Genomic DNA, 15,346 nt, shown 5'->3' on the forward strand with positions numbered 1-15,346 from the left:
TCTCCAATTCTGAACCAAAGACGTTGTGACATTAGAAATTCCCATAAAACAAGTTCTATATTCAGCTGTGATATTTATACAGTGCTTTACAAATATGCCTAATACATAGTACGCTGCTAAGCCATGGTACTTAAATAACAGACAGAGAAACAAAATAGGATTCATTTTTGAAATTCATAGACTTTTAGTCTGTCTGGTTCAATTTTCTGTTTCACACAGGTCAGAACCAGGATTTTCAGGAAAAAAAGGCCACAGGCAAAAAAACCTGACTCCACATTGAAATTCCACCATAAGACCTAGCAGAGACTCATTTCAAGGCATACAATGCCTTTACCTTTTCTAGCCTCTTTTCGGAGTTTTACTTAATAAATCTCCAGATGCTTTTGCTACCCACAAACTCCCAAGCCAGCCCTGGTTCCTGTCAAAGGACATTTGCTAAGGCCTCAGAGGGAGTCACCACCACCTGCAGGGCACTCTCAGCACTGGGGGCTCAGCCGACCTCCCAAGACATACTCTAGCCTCAAAGGAACAGGGACAAGCCAAACATCTCCATACCTACTCTCCTCCTTTCAGAGTCAGGTTATGCACACTCAATTCTTACTGATGCTTTAGCTCCACTTAGTGGCCAGCGAGGATCATTTAAAGCCTCGCCTTTCTCTTGAAACTACTGCTTTGCTCGAGAGTTGTGGACAATAGGGATCTTCTCCACTGTGATCAGCGCGAGCCTGGTTCGTGATCCACAGCTAAAACGATGCTAACTAAAACAGCAAGTCTGAATTCCAGCAAACACTTACCTTGGTAGCAGTGGGGACCGGGGCTTTGGTTTTTCTTTCTCCTTTTCACGTTCCCTGTCTCTGTCCCGATCTCGGTCCCTGTCCCGGTCCCTGTGCTGCCTGTCTTTTTCATCTCTCTTCACCCGTTCTCTCTCGCGTTCCCACTCTTCTTTCCGCCTCTGGCGCTCCTTGTCACGCTCCCGTTCCCTTTCTCGTTCTCGCTCCCGCTGGCGCCGCTCCCGTTCTCGCTCTCGCTCCCTCTCTCGTTCCCTTTCTCGTTGTCTGTTCTCTCGTTCCCTTTCTCGTTCTCGCTCTCTTTCCTTTGAAAAAGAAAAGAGAAATCATTGTGACACTGTGGTAACATCTCGTAACAAAATAAGCTGCAGGGTTTCAAAGTCTTGGACCGCAGTCAGTCTCATACACCCTGCCATGTTAGAGCAAAGCACTGAGAAAAATAGTCTGGAGTTTGCTGGCTGTCACTGTTTGCTGAGCAGACAGAAAGTGGAGAGAAACAAAACACCGCATCATATTAATCACAGTTGTAATTTTCAAAGACAACAGTAAAAGATTAATTTGGCTTATTATGCTTATTAAATAAATGTATTGATGTTTACAAGTATTTACTCTCATCGCTAATCATGTTTATAACAAGCTAATTAACTTTACAAACAAGCACCATGAAAATAATTGATGGTGCATCATGTGCAAGAATAGCGGGGACAGGCTCCTGTTTGTGCACTGCTTCTGTAAAACGGCACGGTCTTACAGCAAAAGGAAAGCTACCTTTTAAAGGACGGGACGAATACCACGGAAAAGCTCCCCACTGAGCAGGATTTATTATTTTTGCCACCACTTTTGACGCACAACAGTTTGCATGAGGGCAAAAGGAAGCACAGGGAAAGGGATCACAGCCTTATTTTCATTGAGCTCTACACCTTACGGCAGCGCAACACCAACCGACTGCATCTGGGATTTTAGCAACCGTCTGGCTGCTTTCCTCGTCTGACTCGAAGCAACTATCGGGCAACTCCACCAGTGGTGGACAGTGATGCCGGAGCTTCTGTCTGTACACAAAGCACGTCTGTCCAGATCTAATTCTTCCAGTCTGACCCAATAACTAACAAGCAAACCGTTCTTCAGTCAGGTTATTTCCGGGAAACTCCCTCCCTCTCCAACATTTTCAAGAATGGCTGCAGCAGTGGCCATAAGCGCTGCACAACTGCCTGGTACCTGGTACGCAGAGGAGCGGCCAGCGCACACGAAGAGGAACCATTTTCCCATCTCAGACATGCTTTTGCCTTCACCATGCTGAAACAGAACATCCTCCCATTCCTGCACCTAAAGCATGTTCTGTGCAGTAATTAAGTCAAGATTTAACTATTTATAAGATTAAGCATCTTGAACATATCTGAAAAGTCCAGTTTCAACCACTGCACTGGAAACATGGCACCAGAAGCTCCTGCAAGAAAGTTGAAAGGAAAAGCGCAGAAAGGGATATTACCTTACTTACTCTGTAGTTACGGTATGGATCTGGGTCTGTATACTGAACCCTGAAATTCTCATACTGCCCACCACGCCAGAACCGTTCTATTTCATAGTCATAATAGGGATCTGTATAGGGATCAAGCCTACAATGAAAAACAGGGAAGGTTAGAAAGGGAAATATCACCTTGTCTCCATACAGAAACACTATGTATTCTAGGTCAGGTCTTAGTCATTGTGCACTGACGTGAAAAAACATGTTCAACGGAGTATGACCGTACAAAGCGGTTTATTTTCTACATATCCCAAACAGACAGTCTTTTTTAAGTGAAGCTTCTCAGAGAAAAGCACAAACCTTTCTTGATAAACACAAAAAAAGAAACACTATGGACCAAATTCAGCCTTCAAATCAGCGTGGCAGAAAAGGCAGAAACACCAATTGCTTTTTATAGCCACTTCAAACGTGCGCAAACATTAACAGAACATGTTTTGCCTCATTGATTTAGAGCTGCGTTTTCTGTCCATGCACACACAGCTAATCTCAAGCACCCTCACACCAGAAGTGGAACGGATGGTGATCTCCCACCGGAGGCGACGGGTGCATCCCAGTGCCACCAGCACAGGACACGAGCTGCAACGCTCTGCCCCTACGCCTGGAATTACTCCATGCAATGAAGGTAACTGCACCTGCAACTGATACTCTCCAGTGGAAAATAGGTGCTGACCCCCCAGCACAGAAGTGAACTGGCAAGCACGTGGCACACCCTGCTCAACCACAAAACTGGAATTACTTTTGGGGAGGAAAAGGATCTAAAACCCACCCTCCTTAAACCTGCAATGTTTCCTCCATTTGATGATTTTTATTAACATTATTTGATGTTTTTAATTCACATACTCAACAATATCCAATCCCTGCAAGCCACTTGGAGTGAAAATACCAGATCTATTGTAAAGATGGGGAGGTGGGTACAGGAAACAAGAAACTTCCAGGGCCACAGAGGAGCCAATGGCAGAGCTAAGATTATAAAGCAAGTGCTCCCAAAGTCCAGATTATCTGTAATGAGACTCTGACTTGTAAGTAAGGGGAATAAAGGGCCCACTTTTGAATTTTAGAAAGTGCCAAATAATCTAGAACAGGCTAAGAGGCAAGTGCTGCCGTACAAGTCTTTCTTGTTATTTCTTTCAGTGCTTTTAAATGCTTTAAGATTTCTATTTTTGTCTGAAATGATGAGCCAAGGGAAGGAGCACCAGAAAATCTTGAATACTAATGCTTAATTCAGCAAACTCCTGATGCCAACCAGACAACAGTCTGGATCCAGTAACATCAGGTGTTCAGAGAGACACAAAAAATCTCAAGCTATACCAAAAAGGAAACTCTTTACTTTTTAACCCAGCCTCAAATCCAAATCTCCCCATTCCCTTCCTATAATATTTGTGGACTTTTTATTCATTTAAACAAGCATCACTGCTATGCATTTAGGTAATTCAGTGCTTAAATCCTTAAGCAAATAATTGGTGTCACCCAAAAAATCAAATACATCCATTTAGTTAATAAACAGCCCACCACACCTGATGGGACAGCGGTCTGTGGCCTAGGAAGTTTTAAGTGCAATGGAGAAAGGAAAGGGAATATTTTTTTACAGTTGCAACAGTACTGGAATCAAAGACCTGCTTACCCATAGTTAATGTTTTCTTTGATGTCCACCTCCCTATAGTTTTTCAAAAAAGAAAAAGGGATTCATGAACTATTTAGACATCTTCATATGTCACAAGACAGTCCTGAAAGCATTTATTAACATCCCAGCTGCACCACCAGTGGTTAGTTTGCTGCAAGGTGTCAATCTGTGCAATAAGGGGTGTGTGTGAGAAAAATCACCATTTTCTAGAGTTTACAGCAGCAGCAACTTTGTGACTTTTGCCTTTACACACAATGAAGATCTCTTAACACCACAGACTGGTTATATATAAAGGTGCTTGAATTGTCAGGAATTCCATTTGTTTGATTACTGCTGTTTTAACACTGGCTACATGCAATACATATTTTTCTTGACTACAGGAAAAAACAGAAAGCCCTGTACCTAACGCAACAATTCTTACACCAGCGAGGCAGTGCCATGAAACAACTAGAATGCTGATGCTATTTTATGAGTGTATATGAAAACTAAACACACTGTATGGTCAACCCACAGAGCACTGGTGATAATATGTCCCAGGTGCAACTGAAAGCCTTCTCAGAGAAGGAGAAGACCAAGATACGGGCTGATTTCTACACAGGAAAAAATTAATACAGGGCGACTGTTCTGTTACAGTCTGCAGAACCGAACAGAGAGCTTCTTTTTAAGATAGGGAAATGAATTGCACTCCAGAGCAAATCAAAGACTTGAGGAAAAGCTTAACCTGCTCCTTTTCAGACTTTTTCTTGGTAATCCATTCACTCTAAAATAGACAGAACCAAGCCTTGCAAACACACTGACAAAACACTTTCTCTATCAGTGAGTAGAAATAATCCATTATCTGTACATGTAGGAAGAACAGAGGGTGTGTAAGCAAAAGAGAAACAGCGATTCACCCGTATTCCTGCACAGTACAAGCCTCTCTCTCAAAAATTCTTCTTCCATTCAATTTCTTGGCTCAAGAACTACTAAGCAAGTCTCTCAGAGCTGACTTACTCATCTTTGCACCTTCTTCTGCCTGCTCTGTCGTGATGGGAGTCTGTCTGAGGTCTCCAACATCTTATGTTTTACCTCCTTAAAAAAACACAAATCACCTAAACACTTAACTTTAGGGTGTTAGTTTTGGCTCAGGCCATGCCCCAGCAGCTAACAGGTTTGCTTTCTGACCACTGTCTTACGGGACTGGTCAAGATGTTTGTTAAGACCAGCTGCTGTGCCAGTGCCCTCGCAAATAAACACCCAGCTGGTTGAGACAGTACAACTGCTGCTCTGAAGCTCTGGGACATTAAGCATACTCCAACTCTGCAACCCCATGTTTAGCATTTTAAAACTCTCATGGGTTGGAATAAGAAAAACAAGAGGAGAAAAAGTCGGAAGAATGCACTGGCGTGAGGTAGGCAATGCACAACTAGGTAGTATCCTTGAGGGACCAGAATGCCAACGACATTGAAGGCAGAAAGGTTTAAAGACTGTAAAGGAAGGTAGTGTTGAACTGGAGTGAGCGGAGGCAGCTCAAGTTTTTAACCAGTGTACATACTGCTTAAAGGAAGCTGTTTGCATTTTCTTGAAGCAAGCATTCCTCCAGTTTGGAGGAACAAGTTAACTGAAGATTGCCATACTGCACTACATTTCCCACCCATCTATTCCACATAGCAAAAAAAAGACTGCATCTTACGCTGGATCTCTGACATCTCTGGTGATGCGGTAATTCCAGTCACGGAAAAACTCGTTTTCTTTGTCAAATTCACGCTCGTCTTCTCCAATAGTCACAGTGAACCTCTTCTCCTCAAAGTCAGGCTCCTGTTCTTTTCTCATAGTTGCCTTTTTTAATACCTGCCATAACAAACATAAAAACCTTATAAAGAGACAACACTTCTGAGGCACAGAGAAATGGAGTATTAAAAATCCTTCACCTGGGAGAAACCTGCTCTTTCAACTAAATCTCCTTCTTCTGCCCAAGTCTCATGAACGTGCAGGACACATAGAAAGAGTAATTCACTGTTTGATCAGCTCAGAACAGCAGCAGACAGGCAATAAAAGTTTCACCCCATTTTCTGAAATGACACATGGATCCTATAGGTACTAGAGAAACAGGTACCGAATTAAGGGAAATTGGATCAGCATAAAAAGCTTTGCTTTGTGGAGGGCTTGACTTCAACATCCCTGAACCGGTCAGGGCCACAGACTCTCCCTAGCTCATGTTAATAAAAAAAACCCCCCAAACCTGGATGCTAGCTCCTCTTAACTGTATAATAAATGTGATACACAACAAGACGCAGTTAATAAGGTTAAAAGGCGAAAGGAAGGCTCCTTAAAAAGAGCAAGACGCTACGCACTCCAAGAAGAGCTCTTCTAGCACCCTGTTCCCGATGAAACAGGTCAGCAGACTTTGGGGACAGTCAGCGTTCTTCCTGAGGGTGCCATTTACCTCTTTCGCATGGCGGAGTCCTCTCTCCCAGGCACTTTCTGTTGGAGGGTCAGGAGGGGGTGGGGGTAAGATTTCATCGACAACTGGCCCTCCCTGTTAGAAGGGTGAGAAGAGGAAGGAGACAGACACTTGACATTAGTTTTAAGTAGCAAACTCATGCTTTGTAAACAGTTACTCCAGAGTACCTCCAGATACTCCGGAGATGTATCAGCAGGACACAAGCTGGGACAAACTACTAGCAACTTCAAGACCACATTTTAAACATCACTTATCCAATAGATGCATTGGATTTTGCCCACATACTAGCTCAAGTAAAATCTTTGCTTCTCCTAGAGCAGGAGACAAAAGCTACGTGCAGAAGCCATAAATACACAGAAAAGATGTCCGTACCCAAGGGTTGGCTGGCATCAGTGGGTGAGGGCCGATAGGAGGAGCGCCATTTGGGGAGAAGGGTTCAGGTTTGGAGATCAAGGAGTAGTTTCCTTTGTCATTCACGCCAGGGTGAATAAACCGACAGTTCATGCCCCAAGTACAGTGACCTGTGGAAATACAGTTCTGTTAGACCCCTGTATACCTACAGCAAGCGCTTGTTCAGCCCCACAACCATTTAAAACTTGTCAGGGAATACTGCTGTTTCAGACATCTGACTTGTCTTCTCTCCAACTTGGTTGAGATTTACCTATTTTCATACATATGGAAAGACACTTGTCACCCCTCACCTTCCCAGGGAGGACAAATAGATCCAGTCACAGATGGATGAATGTACAAGAACCTTATTACGGTGGGGAGAAAGGAGGGATGGATGCATACACACCATTAAGCAAATGCAGTAATAAGCCTGTGAGCTCTTCAAGTCTTAGTAATGACAAACACTTCAAGTTAGAAGCTTTACCTTTTACAGAAAACAATGACTATAATCTGACAGCAAAGAAAGCATCACAGCGCATTCAAAATAAACAACTCTCTGGTGAGGCATGAAGTACATCAAAGCTTTTCCCTCCAACCCACTCCGCAGGCTTGCCAGCCGAAAGCAGGAAAGGAGATGTCATTATGGAGGGCAGCAGATGCATCTGAAGCTGCTCATTAGCTTCAGGTACTACTCCCAAAGAGATGGTAACACTCAGGGGTCTCTAACAGGATTCAAGGCCGACTGCCAACTTTAATTTAGCTTGCCTTAGAAACAAGTTCCTTTTTTTTTTTTTATTCCAGCAATTGACTCAACATCAGACAACAGACATTTTGCAGATTTCCCAGTAGACAACCGCATCACAGAGTCATCACCAGTTCTGCGCTAGCTCGGGTGTTAGCATGCTGACTTTAGAGGCAATGGAGCAGTTAACACCGCTGTGGCCCAAGGAGGAATCCCCCATCTCGGCTGGCAGGGCAACATGTCAGAAATTCACACTGCCTCTGGGGGCCTGGAAATGCTCCTCATCAGTCCCAGATTAACCACGAGCTGGTGTTCTCGGTCAGAGGTAACGCTGGATGCTTCCGCACTGCCAAACATCACGGGAGCACAAATGCCTTTGTGCAGCAGCTCAGGGAGCAACATACCCTTTCTCAAAGCCTCAGCGCCAGTGTAAGGGCTGCCAGACACCTACACAAACACCTACTACTCCTACTGAAGCGTCAAGGGGAATGACCACCCTGACGAGTAAGGGGCCCTGCTACATATGTCAGAGTGGCTATGCATCAAGCTACTTCACCGGAAGGCTTTGCAAGCTAGTTATTCATGCCACTGGACAGATGTGGCCACATGAGTGCTCCTCAGACACGGCAAGGACAAAAATCTGAATGTCTTCAAGGTCCCACGTGAGCAGCACCTGATCTCCCTGGTGGCAGCAAAGCCTTTAAGGGGTAAGCAGGAGTGAGTGTCAACGTTATCTGAACTGACGCCAGATCAAAGAAAAACAGCCGCGGCAGGAGAACCTGCAGTCTGAACTTTGACTCAGGCAAATATTTCCACGCTGCACGGAGGCGTACGTCACGCTAAGGATTCAGGAACAAACAGCTCTCCTTGCAGCGGGACTTCCCTGTTCCACCATCATCACCAACACATTCATGTCTCAGCACAGGCAAAAAATGCGATACCGGAAGACATTCAGGAAGCCAAGAACATGATATCTGATGGTCACGTCTCTGGAAACCCCCTAAGCAGTTCCCTACGTTGCATGTGCCACTGACGCAAGGAATAAGAGACTCCACCCTGTTCTCCACCCTTCTTTTAATTTCAGATTTTCAGAAATTGTTTCAAGGGCGATTGTAAATAAAACCAAGTGAGCAAACATTAAGTGAGATGAAGCTGAAGGAAGAGCGCTATAACCAGTTTAAATAAGAAAACTTTTATAAAACCTACTCTCTACACTAAAAAAAAAAATCTGTAGGGTAGGCTAAGATAGTTGTTGTGCAGTTGCACAAACTTTGGGGAATGTCCTGTTAAGAAGAATTAAAAAAAAATACAATTGGTTGGACTTAAAAGTTTCAAGTCTTAGGTTTCGTTCGCAGTAAGAAATACACTTTATGATTTCCTACCCCCATTCCTTCCAACTGAGGCTGACAGTCCTAATGTGGTACCTGATACAGTGCGGAGCAATCTTCTGGCTTGAGGAAAAAAGCTTCTATTTACATGAGGATTATTTTTTATTCCAGCTGACCATTTCCTCAGCCCAGGGGAAGCACTGGCCACCAGCACATCTCACCCTGTCAGGTCCAACATCACCCCTGAAGCATGCTGTCTCACTGGATTGCTTATGGAAACAGCTACAGCCAACACCTGACACCACAATCAAGCAACACAGGAACCTGGTCAACAGATGCATTTGCAGGGGCTGCAGAGGCTTGGCAGATGTCAAGGTGATGTCACATTGATATTTCTTATAGAGAAAGAGTATTTCCAGCCCTATTTTCAATTTAAAAATTTCAGCAAATGCCTTTTAATAACTGGGGAAATGAGATTGATCTGGGATTGCAAAAAGCAACCACACTTTGGCAAGGCACAAGCTTGGTAAGAGATAACGAGTATTTGCCATTTTTGTTTTCAGAATAACCTCAAAGCAATAGTTGATTGTTAAATCAGCCCAAGCAGTTTTATTCCATGCTGTTTTAAAAATACTAGCAAGTTTTCCTTAATTTGCTTCTACTGGGCTCACCATACTCCGGGCAAAGCAATTTTTGCATATTGGCTCTACGTAAATTCAGCATGTGGCCACCAAGAAACAGAAAGGTGATACTGAGGATGCCTGGGGCAGAGTTTATCATGCAGACAGCAGCCTAATGGGTACAAAACCAAACAAGAAAAATTACAGCATCTTTGGTTTGCTTCCACCATTACAGCATGTCATTACCTTTCATGAAGAATCGGCAGGTGGGACGTGGCCTCACTTTTCTGTCGCTGGGGTCTTTAACTTCTCCTTCTTCCAAGTCATCATCCTGGAACAGACAGACAAGCTGACATTTCGTGTGGTGCATTTTCTGCAGCGACTTGACATTTCACAATATGGTCAAATATCAGTCACTGAAAACACACCCTGGAGCAAAACACAAGAGAAAAGCAATATAAAGTTACAATAAATACCCCAAGCATCTTCACAACATGCTGCTACAAACAGGGAGATGAATCAACTTTAGTGTTTCAAAGGTGACTGCAGAACGCTTCAGGCGTTATGGACATCTTGGTGCCACACCACAGACCAAGGTTTCAAGCTGCATCATTTTACCTGATACACACTTAAAAGGCTCAAAATCAACAGTACAGTGGATTAAGATCTTATACCTTAGCTGAACGAGGCTGGCTGTGCGCTTTTAGCCGACAGCACGTGCAAGGCAGTTAGAGGTGGCCTCACGCTCTTTCGAGGCAAAGAAGCTGAATCGTGTTACCGTTCCTTCCTGCAGGCTAACAGTGTGCACGCTGACAGCTACCACGGCTCTGCTGGTGCCACCACCCTTCAGAGCCTTTAAACTGGATTGTCCCCTGCTCAGCACTCATGCCATCCTTAATTTAGCTCAAGCCAATTCCTTCTGTTCATTGATTTAAAATATATAGCATTCCTAATGGACATCACGCATCTACCTATACACCAAGTTCTGAAGGATGACTGTTATTACAGTAACTAATTATAAAATGCTTCTGCAGAACGCTGAGCGACAACCTCGCACACAAGCTTTTCAAGAAAAAAGTCATACATATTTCTTCCAGGCCTCTCTGGCAACAGCTTGACACCTTCCCTGCTACTCCTCAGCTCCACACAGGAGCTGTGAATCAGCTCAAACAAAACTCTACATCATCCCCAGGCACAGCAGCCCCAGGAAGAAATTCTGGAAGATGGAGGTTGCTTCAAAGATTAAGAGCCACAGGGGATGAACGTGAAATAACAGTCATGAAACATGTCCAAGAACAAAGTTGTTAGAACTTTAAAGTACCAGCCTTTGCCTTTGTTCTCCTGGGGAAAAAAAAAACAACCCTTCCCTGGCTTCATTAGGCTGCACCTGAAAGGTCAAAAGGAGCTAAAAAGAAGTGGCAATGCCGAAGGCAAAGGCGTACATGACCAGAGAGTTGTAAGAGGTATCTGGCAAGGAAATCAGTTATTTATGCTAAAAAGCACCCCAGCCTTCCCTCGGTCTGCCTTCATTTCACAGCCACAGAAGTTTTCAGCATATGAGACACATCTGAAGAGGGAGCATCTGGTGGAGGCCTTCCCTTTGCTTGGCAATCGCAGCCACCTTGTGGCAGTGACAGCAGTTGTCTACATGGAAAAGATTAGGAAAGTTATGTACTTTGATCAATTTAGCGACTGGAAAGGAGGGAAAAAACATCACTTGGCTGTAGATAAACAAAGGATCTACAGAGAGATGGGTTAACAGCCTCTTCTGCCGCATTCTTCTGAAGGCAAAGCAAGAAGAGCTCTTCTGAACAAGAGTGGATTTTAAAGACTACACACATATATTCAAATTAAAATTTGCATTCATATTCCCACCCCCCCAAGACAGAAGTCAAAGCAGAATAAAATGCAGAGATGCTTCAGTTTCCCCTGAAGCTGGGGATGGCATTCAATGACGCGTGAATGGTATAACCAGCTCAACTCCGCTTCTTTCAAGAGAACTGTGTGAAGTCTTTGCAAATGCTGTACTTGAACAAAAGGGAAAGTATTTATTTCTGTGAGGTCTTCTTGGAATCAGGCAGCTGGGAACCCTGTTATGAGTTAATGTATGAAAACCAGAGTACAGATTCATCTTGTGCTTTGTAAGGAAAGCGCTCCCAAGAATGCTTTCGACTCAAGAGGAAAGCATTCATATTTTAATCAAGAAGCACGCACGGAGTCAGGACTCCAGGAATTTTTTTTTTCCCCCCCTGCTTGGGCTCTCCCACAACACACTGAAATTCCTTCTAACTGAATCAGAAATACACAAAAGTTTTGGAAAATACAAAAGTGTTTAACAAAACCACCTGCTAGAATGGGCACGATGGAAGAAAAATCACATCACCTTTTTTAAGCAACAGAACTTGTCAAAGCATGACTGGAGTAAAAAAAATGCACAACACAACTCTTCAATAAAAAGGCAGGAGGGTCTCTCCAGCAAGGCCCCGCGAGCTTCCCGAGCACGTGGCCAGCTCAGCTACACAGCAACGGGGACTGGAAGGCAACAGCATCTCCCAAGTCTGAATCCTCCCCTCCTTGGCTGAGAAGTCCCACCAGTCACCCCATCCACAGTCCATTGCTTCCTTGTCTGGTCATCAGGATATTCTCACAACACTGCCCCAACCTAGCCTAGCTGGGCAGGGAGAACTTTGGGCATGGACTGTGAGGAGCAGACCTTGCACTCCCACTGTTTGGACTCAAGTAAGGTGTCCACCAGACCAGGAACCCACAGGAGGGTTTCTACTCTACTGCTAGAATTGCTTTGTCCTGTTTTCTTCTGCCTGCAAGAGGGAAACTGGTATTATGCTGTATTAAATACAACTGCTGTACTGCAGTGCTTCCTACCTAAAGACAAACATGGACAAAGAGCGCTATTTAATGCAATTAAAACCAGTTTGCGATTTTTCTAAATAGCTGCGTTTGTTCTCAGCTGTGAATCAGTAGTTACTGGGACTGCACACCCCTGAACACATCACCCAAACCACGCGCTGGGGTTGCCTGGTTAGGCATTTTCCAGAAAGCCCAGCACCCTCCATTCCTCTTCCATGTACCCAGATGCTGCTAAAGCCCAACAAACAGCTCAGGGCCAGGGGCTTCCCACACACGCCTGATGCCTCAAGCACACACCAAGCCACCCTACAGCACCAGCCTCAACCTAAACTAATGAGACAGCTTATGAACGCCTAATCCATGGCTAAGTAATTTGCTGTCAGCATCATTCAAAAGTCCTCTGAGAGCTGAGGCACAATAGTTTCTTAAAGCACTGGAGCCCTTCCGTATTCAACAGGAACAAAGCTTATTTGTGACGGCTCTGACAATATTCGGCACAAAGTTTTTCTACAGTACACGGCACTAGACATCCTAGCTACTGAGTTTAGGGCTTTGTACATAGTATGGTCTTACCTCCAAAAAAAGCGTTACTTGCACACTGGGGACACAGCTAACACAGATATTCACATCAAAAAAGAAAGAAGGCATGGCAGTCTTAAGAGCCAAACAGTTCTGAAACAGGAGGACAGGTCTCTCCCTGCAGGACTCTGCCCATCTTGGACCAGCTCCTACTTACATCAATTTCTCCATCATCAATTTCTCCATCATCTTCTTCTTTCTTCTTCTCTTTGAGGGGATCCTGGCCGTCCTTTTCATCATCACTTTTACTTCCGGATTTTTTCTCATCTTCGTGGGCGTCATCTCCTTTCTCCTCTTCCTCATCATCCTCACCAGCAGCCTTCTCACCATCCTCCTCTGCAGCAGCAGCACTTGGTTCCTCAGGAACTTCCTCATCATAGTCCAACTCATGCTCATCTAGTTCGCGGGTCACAGAGGATGCTTCATCACCAAGGTCATTTGTCCGGTCTTCCTCCTCTCCTTTGCGTGGTTGAGGGCTCTTCAGCTCCCCAATCTGCTCATTGTTGTCAGACTCCTGAGACTTGGTCTCACTTAAGCGGTCCTCTTCATCTGAGTGGTTCTCCTCTTCACCATGACTCAGTCCCCTGGCTGCATCCTCCTCCTCCTCTCCCAGGACGCTGCCTTGCCCACCCTCTCCATCAAGTTCCCGGTCTGAACAGCTCTACTTCAGGACTTCGTCATCGGAAAGCTGCTGGTCCTCTTCATCAGGAGAGCAGGGGTTTCGCTCAGGGCTGTCGGAAACGTCCATCAGTACCCAATAGTCTGCAGAGGGTAGAAAACAACACTTGTTACAGGGAAACAAGCTGGGAAGTCAAGAAAGGCTCACCTTGCAGAGTTTGTACTCTTGTATTTTACCTCCTGAAGAAGAAAAGGTTGCTTGAATTCATGAACATGGTTTATCATAGTACCTTCAAGAAGGATGTATGAGTTTAAACTGCATAAAGAACTGATTCCAATATTGTTCCAGACCTTCACATACAACGGTGGAGCTTCAGGGTGGAATTTCATGTACAAGCTCTAACAGGTGAGGCTGCTCTCCCTCCAAATCACCATTACAAATCCCAAGGTAGCCTCCTCACCCCAGGCACAATCAGCAGTGGCATTTCTTCTGTGAACAAGCGAGTGAGCTTCAGAACATAGGGCCAGGTTTTCATGTGTATTTTGTAACTGTAAGCACATGGCACTGCAGATTGCACACTCTTGAATAGGCGCAGGAACACAACTTACAGGGATGCTGGAAAATCAGCCTATATATTTGCAGTACGTGTTACACTGTACCCAGAATAGATATGAAAGCAAGGACAGTATGCATTCATGAAAACCCTTGGATTTTTCATCAGGTTTAATTTAGACAGTGCATGTATTGCCATCTAATCTCCACTGGCTTTATACAGCAAAGATTTCAAAATTCCTTCAAAGCAGCAGATCAACTTCATAACTGTCTGTATCGTGCGCTTTTGCTAGCAGCTCAGTATGAACATGTGCTTGGTATCAATAAGTTAAAAATTAGATGTCTGTTTAGAATAAGCATAATAAATGCAACAGAAAGGGACAAAATGTAAAGCAGGAAAACACCCCAACCCATACATCTACTTGTTTTACTCCAGGAAACAAAAACCCCATGAATTATAGAAGTGTCTGACCCAAGGAACTGGTTGAGCTGTCTCTTACTAGGAAGATTACTGGTTCACATCTAGACAAAAACTCTTAGTGATTAAAAACTCTTACCCTTCGGCTGTGGTCTCCTGCTGTAGCACATCCTTAGCCCTGTAAACAACGATGGCAACGCCTTCCTCGTCCACCTCAGCAATAACCAACAGTGCTCAGCTGACTCAGAGGAGTCCAAGCCGAGAAAAGTGTCTCGGCAGGTTTTCCAACACCGAGGTGGCTGACACTCAGAGAGATAAAAGCACCCAACTGCAGTTCTCTGGTTGTACCAGCGGAAAAGTTCAGAGGCACCGGCTCCTCTCAAGGTGGCACCTTTCCAGGGGACTAAATTCATGGTTTCAGTACATGCCACCTCCTCCTCCAAACCCAAAGGTCTGTAGAAGAACAAGCCTGGGCAGCCATCAGACAGAAATGAAAAGCTAAAGACAAACCTAAGGCTTACAGAAGCATGTTTAGGGCTAAAGAAAAGCCATGGGGTTACAAATCAACAGGATTTCTTCACTTGAATATGTATCATGTTTTACTTCAGCTGCTCCTAGCTACAGCCTCCCTACAAGCACATTTACTGATGGTGCAACAAAAACATGGCATAAATTACCAGATTTTTACCTGCTATTTTTAAGACCTTTGGAGCAGAAATGCTATAAAACCAAGACTCTGGTAGCTCCTTTAAACACATCCAGCAATCCTTCCTGAGAGAAAAGTTACTAACACTAGGTAGCTCTGCGCTACTTAACCTTTTCCTGACCCATCCCATTACTTTGCTATGCTCTTCCG

General features: G+C 44.4%; 1 protein-coding gene across 1 annotated transcript in view; it reads right to left on the reverse strand.

Annotated features, from left to right (window-relative positions):
- ZC3H18 (zinc finger CCCH-type containing 18) overlaps positions 1 to 13,649 on the reverse strand; it is a 39,824-nt gene extending 26,175 nt beyond the window's left edge. The window contains 7 exon segments of the mRNA XM_010284970.1: positions 795 to 1,093; positions 2,284 to 2,401; positions 5,604 to 5,761; positions 6,357 to 6,449; positions 6,747 to 6,895; positions 9,701 to 9,785; positions 13,059 to 13,649. Coding sequence (XP_010283272.1) covers positions 795 to 1,093; positions 2,284 to 2,401; positions 5,604 to 5,761; positions 6,357 to 6,449; positions 6,747 to 6,895; positions 9,701 to 9,785; positions 13,059 to 13,649 — 1,493 coding nt within the window.
- Positions 13,650 to 15,346: the final 1,697 nt, after the last annotated feature.

The sequence above is a fragment of the Phaethon lepturus genome, unplaced genomic scaffold (assembly GCF_000687285.1).
Source record: "Phaethon lepturus isolate BGI_N335 unplaced genomic scaffold, ASM68728v1 scaffold17114, whole genome shotgun sequence".
Lineage (NCBI taxonomy): Eukaryota > Metazoa > Chordata > Aves > Phaethontiformes > Phaethontidae > Phaethon > Phaethon lepturus.